The 6,902-nt window shown below is 44.2% G+C and overlaps 1 protein-coding gene across 1 annotated transcript; it reads right to left on the bottom strand.

Annotated features, from left to right (window-relative positions):
- Positions 1-137: 137 nt before the first annotated feature.
- Positions 138-3,144, bottom strand: LOC129597324 (carboxylesterase 5A-like). The gene is made up of 10 exons (XM_055494809.1): positions 2,901-3,144; positions 2,605-2,842; positions 2,438-2,527; positions 2,177-2,362; positions 1,874-2,082; positions 1,461-1,599; positions 1,207-1,400; positions 1,015-1,144; positions 612-741; positions 138-543 (listed from the first exon to the last, which is right to left on the bottom strand). Exons 1-10 carry the CDS (start codon positions 3,099-3,101, stop codon positions 309-311), a joined length of 1,752 nt encoding a protein of 583 aa, XP_055350784.1. The 5' UTR covers positions 3,102-3,144; the 3' UTR covers positions 138-308.
- Positions 3,145-6,902: the final 3,758 nt, after the last annotated feature.

The raw sequence follows: 6,902 nt of genomic DNA, 5'->3' as shown, positions 1-6,902 counted from the left end.
CATGTATCGCCGCTTATTCGCCGGCAACTCACAAGCGCATTTATAACGAGTTAATGTACGAGTTTTCTACAAAAACAACCGGTTATGCGGCATTCAACAACATGGTTATTTATTGTACATATCTGCATTTTGCCCGCGTTACACCGATTGACTCAGTCATCATTACAGTCTGTACATTTTACAAAACAACTCAACAACAACAACATTAAAGTGTACACGACAAACTTTTGTTCAGACAAAGTACCAGCATAATGTATCACGGTAGCGTACGTTGCGAATATTATATATCATATTTTATATGTACGTAGTTATGGGTTGTTGAATAAAGAAGAAATAAGCGGCAACGCAGACAACAGATCAATTAATCCTTCAGCTTTAGGGACACGCTTTGATAACGGTAGCGTCCCGTTGCACGGTGTCCGCGCCACCGCGTCCCAGAAATCATACACAGCCCGGAGATCCGCGCTACCTTCCGCCCATAATCCTTCCCCGCCCAGCTCCATGTAGCGCCAATCAAAGCTATTAAACGGCGCATCCATTCGCCTGAAAATTAAACCCTCCTAGTTCCATTAAAAAAATGCTTTAACTTAATGCGAATTAATATTTCTTACCCATTATACGCTACTTGCCACAGCATCTGTTGTATGCTGTTTTCCACTGTCGGATTCAGCGTTAAATTGAAAATACGCCGGTTGACCGCGTCACCGAAGATATAGCCCAGTTCCGCGGCATGAAACGCACCTACGGTATATTTTATTAAAGTGAATAAAAAAACGTGCCGGTTAAATAATAAAAAATAACTGCATTATGAAGTTTAAGAAGCTGCTTTTTTCTGTATAAAAAAAAGCAAGAAGAAAACTACTTTTTTATGTACAAAGTATTAAATCTAAATTTATTCGCTTATGTTAACTTTTTTTTGATAATTTATTTGTATTCAAGAAGCGCCTTTTTTTATGAATTAGATTTAAAATTTATTTATTTTTGATTTGACGCATTTTTTATTATGTTTTTTACCTAGATTCGCTTGTTTTTGGTCGTAGGCGTTTCTGTACACCTGGTTGGGCCGCCCATCGCTGGCTTGCTTATCGACATACAGCCATGTCTCCTTTAGCGCCGGATATCCCAGATTCCCGTCCGTCGTCAACTACGGCGTGACCTTTAACTTCGCTGATAACGAAATACAAGAAAGGTTAGTAATTTTCTTACGTGATAGTATTTCCATAGCATCGTGTTGCGATCGTCGGTGGGACTGATGTTGTAGTGCTGCATTACTTGATCGGCCAGGGCGTATTTCGGTTGGGAACAGAACTCATTGGACGGCAGGTACGCTTGGGCCAGTGTATCGCGGAGAACCGTCCACGTAAGCGGAAACGCCGGATCGAAAAACTGCGGATTATTATCTGCAAATCGCTTATGTCTTTGCTGAACATTATGAACAGCATTTAAATGATTGACGTTACTCGATAATAAAATGGACGAATCTTCACGTGCGTATCCGGTTAGAAGCGTGGCTCCTGGCCACACCTGTTGACGAATTTGTTCGTCGGGTGTAGAGTTGAAATGCCGGTGATCGATTACGAAAGCGTACGGTATCGCCTCCTACAGAAAAAAAGGCATTTAAAACACTTCCTGAGTAAGAAAATAAAAACCATCAGAAAACCTGAGAAACTTAAAAAAGCAAGACAACCTACAAACTCAAGAAACTAGAAGAAATCTACGAAACCTAAGAAACCATAAGGGCCTTTAAGGCACTGTAGAAAATCTTGAACGAGTACGAGTAGAGATCTTACGTAACCTGAGTAGGAGGTCCTAGGTAACCAGAATAAATCGGAGAAATGTTAACAATCGACAGGAAATAGTTTAGAAAACGCACGGTAAATTGGTTGTCGAGGCCTTTAGCAGCTGCCAGCAAATCAAACATGGGTACGCCCTTCAAGCACTGCACGATCCGGTCCGCGGCGGTTGTGTTCGTCCCGCATCCGGTCTTCTGCGCCAACTGCTGCAGGTTCCCCAGCGGGTCGCCGGTCCAGGCCTGCGGCAGCAGAGCGCTGCCGCTTATAGCGATGCCGGCTTTAATATCCTCTATAAATTTTAAACAGGATGAAGACAGCGAATTTGTGGAAATTTTTTGTCTACAGCAGTTTAATTTTAGGACTATGAAATTGACGGTACGGACTGCGTGCATCGGGATCCATGTAAAGAGCCGAGACGAGGATGGCCCCGGCGCTCTGGCCAAAGACGGTGATGCGCTGTGGGTCCCCATCGAATCTGGCGATGTTTTTAGCCACCCATTTCAGGGCGGTCTTGCAGTCGCCGAGTCCGTAGTTTCCTGGAAGTGCTTCGTCGCCGCTGCTTAAAAATCCTGTAAGACAAATATGTAATAAAAAGTAGTTCTCGTTGTTAATTCGATGACGGGTCTGGACGAGGTCATCATTACCAAAAACGGAGAGCCGATAGTTGACGACGACTAGAATAGTATCGGTGTGCAGCGCCAAGGAAGAGCCATTGTAAATATCTTTGTCACCAACTGTCAAAAATACATACACACTTAAGAAACAAATGCGCTGATATTTGCAGTTGCCAGAGAGGAAAACTGCGGTGTACTTTGCAGCGATCCGCCAAAATAGTAAACCATCACCGGAAGTGATTTGTTGTCGCTACTCTCTGGAGCGTAGATATCCAGATACAGGCAGTCTTCGTTCATGGCGTCGGTGCGGTTGAAGGGGCGTAAATCGGCGATAGTGCTGCCGAAAGATATATAACCGCGCTGCGGACAGATGAAACCTTGTGGTCGCCGGTACGTGTCGGATAAATACGAAAAATCCGTGTTCTCCACTGAATGCTAAAGAAAAACCGAAAAGCTAAAAAAGCGGGAAGATTTCATTGGACACTGAACTTACCTCGAAGCGTTTGGCGGTTCCATAACGAATCCCATAATACGCGTAGCCGAAGTTTGAAGAACTGGGCGCAGTGTAACGTTCCCCCGCCAAGCGGACGCCGGGTGCGAGATCCACGAAATTCGTGGAGAACGAAGTGGCGTTGAGTCGCAGTATTAGTGCTGCGAAACTAAGGGAAAATATCGAAGTGCCGAAGAACGTCATTCTGTTCCACGAGTGTGATCGTCAACCCGTAAAATGAAGCAAAATTGCATGACTCGAGTAAATGCCGACACAGACAGCTGTAATGCTTTTTATAAGCGTTGATGTTCATTCACAGAGTAATTTATGCGGCAGTGTGTGCGGCTGTTATTCGGCTGCAGTTCAACAAACAGGACAGGTGTCGCGGAATTGTATTATTTGTACCGCTGGTTTATACGGTGTGTGTTCGGGGAAACGCAGGTGTTAGTGCAGCTGAGCGGTGCATATTATTAATCACAATTCACACATAACAGATATGTTGTTAACAGTGTACAGAGTTGCTGCTGCTTGTACTGATGAATGTGAGGCATCTCTGGCGCAGTTTGTACTGATGTTCTGCATTTCTGCACGCGTACATACGCCGCTTACGTAAGTGCCAACATATTTATGTGATGTCCGCGTATTAACGCATTATTTGGACGACAGTAATAATGATTATCAATCGTTGTAAAGGAGTAAAATATTTTTATACGGAATGTTGCAAACAAATGATACGAGAATTTCACAAGCGTGTTTTTACAGGTCACCAATTTATTAGTGACGTCCTAGAATTTGCGATATTTTTTATTGGGTTATACTCGTACACATTGAAGAAATACCTCTTTAATCGATCGGAGCGTTTACTTGATTCTACTTTTTTACGCCCGGCTTTGTACAACCGTGGCAGTTGCAGAGTTTAACCACTTTAACGTATTAAACACAAAAAAGTTTAAATACCGTACCTATCATATCTGTATTTGTTGCATCCATTACATTAGAGCGCTGTTGGCTGAAAAGTGCAATTCACTGTTCTGTCTAGATGGTGGAACAAATAATAATAATAGTAAAAAGTTTAGCGTCCTTTGCTACGGTCCATGGTGATGGAGCATCGCCCCCCCTTCAAGCCACGACAGGAAAGATGGAAACGTCAGCCGGAAAAGGAAGATGGAAACTATGAGAAGACAAATCAGAACGCTTTGCGGCAGTCTTGAACTCAACGTTTCCTGTTATCTATACTGGGTAATGGCATGCACACTTCAGAGGTGATCCAATACAGAGACCGCTGCCATTGCGATGTCTCTGCGCGCAGTGCTCGTGGCAGGCCGTTTCATCGAGGATCTTGCACAGATGACGCAGCCTTCCATCGGATCCGGTGTAGATCCCGGCGAACGATGAAGAATCGGAATAACCGTCCGGAATAATCGACTGAGCGGCAGTGCGTTCAGTCAATGCCAAGTCGTTATAATCCGTAAGCGCAGTAATGTTCCCGCTTTCATCTTCGTACACCGTCTCCGCACTTGTCGGATTTGCGGCATCCGAATTCGTGTCATGAGCAGTCGCATTCACCTGGACCACTCCGACTGACAAATACAGTAATATCAAGATGGAGCAGGGTAACTTCCTGATTTCGATGGAAACAAGTACGAGTTTTGCCGAAGGATTAAAAGGCAAACGGTGTGTATAGTTAGGTACTACATACACGGTCATGCAAGTACGCAAGCTAATCGACGCTAAAGAAAATAGATGGGGGACGATAATATCAGAGACTAAAGCAAACTTTCGGTGTGATTAAACGGAGCACCTGACCTAGGAATAATAGCGTCATCCACCGTATAATGGTGGTTTAGCTTAGCTTTTGTATGTTGTAAACGTTCCTCTTTCGAGTAAATTTTGCATACATAATATCAAGCACTGCAACTATAAACCAAGCGGCAACTCTTGGATTGACCCAAGCCCCCTACCACCGCCATTTTGTTCGCCCATCCGGTAGTATGTGTTATGTAATATCGGAAGTTAATTTACCGAGTATTTTCAAAAGCTGTTGCACCGCTTTTATCCCACTCGAGCATTGGTTGGTACACTGATATCAGCGCAGTATTCAATGCTGGTGAGCGCAATAAGGCAAAAAAGTGCGAGTCATCAAGAACTCAAAGTATAAACTGAATGGTATTGGCGTGGCATTTGCTCTGGTTTCGTGAGTCGTATTTTAAGAATTGAAGGTTTCTTTATTATGTATTAAAACCGCGTCGCGGAGTCGAAAATCCGTAGCGAGCGCCGGTACGCCCCACCCCTCTTTCTGGCGTGCGTGATCCCGACGAAGGGAATTAAGGAAATAATTACCTGGAGTCAGCTGTATCACAACGTCGTTATTCAATGGTATAATTCAGACATTCGGGTATCTTCCAACGCCTGTGTATGTTTTTTGTGCATAATGCGCAGTAGATAACGACGGGTAACGTGTGTCATCACAATCCGGGCCTATCTGCGCTCCGAATGGTCAAAACAACCATACGGCACGTATTCAAGATACCGCGCTGCACAGCTCCGTTTTTTTAAAAACCCGTGCCTATCTCTATGAATCATAACCCAGCGCGCGATAACGCGCTGCACTAGCCGTAGCCTCCGAGAAAAGATGTCTGAATTTTCGTAATGTCAAGTTTCCATAAACAATCAACGTTGTGATGTTCACGCCTTCGTCTTCGTGAACCTTTGCAATAAAAGTGGAATTCTCGGCATCCCAGTTCGTGCTATTATCAGTTGGATTAACACGGACGGCTCCCGCTGACAAAAACAGTATTAGGATGCAGCACGCTAACTGCATGGTTTTCCGCGCAAACGGATTCGGTTTTTATAGAAGGATTAGAAGCTAGTCAGTGTGCACTGTGTGTGTAGTGCTTACACGTTCGAGCAAGTGCTTATCAAACACAATCTCACGCAAAGCTCAGCGTCGCTAAGTTACAAAAGCAGCATAATTATGATTACTAACTAAACTGATTACGATAAGATTGGGCCGTTTAAAAAGTTTTACACGGCTCCCTTTGAAATAAAAATCTGCAAGTAGTTTTTTGACATGACAATGATATTATTCATTCCTCTTTCTTAAAAATGCGTTTATTCTAAGAGACGGAAGAGATAACATTCCAGAAGCAGGTTGTATGTCGTCCGATTAAGAAATACCGATTTGCGACAAGAAAGTATGCTTGAACGTGAAGCTGGCCGCCTCTAAGCCTAACTGCAGCGATGCTAGAAGTTGATGTCGTGATTCGTGAGCCTCTCCTGGCAATCGCCTTTGGAAATGCTGATGCCGGCAAACACAAAACTTAGATCATTGAGAGACGAAGGTGTCGAGTGATATCGCCGGTAACGGTTTCATTCCAGCCAGATTTCCGTTAATGCAGAAAACCCCGTGAAGGTCCTCCGCGTTAGCAAGGGCAGAAACACAGCAACAAGAATCACGCCTTGATTTGCATGACGCTCACGGGATGCAGAGTTTTGACGTCGAGCGGGGATGGGCTGGTCAATCCGACGTCACACTCACACGAAAACTGAGCTTACGCCAAAATTTCGACTTGGCGCATAATAGATAGGTGGTATGCGGTATAACATGCCGGTTACTATGGTCTATGCGGCTGACTATGCCGCAATCTAGTTGTTTTTGTAATTCCCATTGGCTTGCAAACAAGCGGGCAGCCGTGTACAGCATACTTGAACGTCTGTACGTACAGTGTAGTACACTCACATTCAGTCCCGTAGCAACCAGTACTGTAAACCCAACGTCTGCATTCTGCAGTTGCAGTCTGCTTTAAGACGTCGAACTTTAAATTTTAAAATTGAAAAACCCACAGAATATAGTTCCTGCCGTTCTTTTTGCTTGTGTTGTTTCGTGATGTTTTGGAATATGATTGTCTTTGGTTTGCTGTGGTTGTTCGGGAATTCCTGTCATGATCAGTTCGTCACTGATACGAGGAGGGGGCAAATGAGCTCGATGCACCCGAGCAAGGGGTA

Source organism: Paramacrobiotus metropolitanus, unplaced genomic scaffold (genome assembly GCF_019649055.1).
Source record: "Paramacrobiotus metropolitanus isolate TYO unplaced genomic scaffold, Prichtersi_v1.0 Parri_scaffold0000103, whole genome shotgun sequence".
Taxonomy (NCBI): domain Eukaryota; kingdom Metazoa; phylum Tardigrada; class Eutardigrada; order Parachela; family Macrobiotidae; genus Paramacrobiotus; species Paramacrobiotus metropolitanus.
This window is presented reverse-complemented; position numbering and strand designations above follow the sequence as displayed.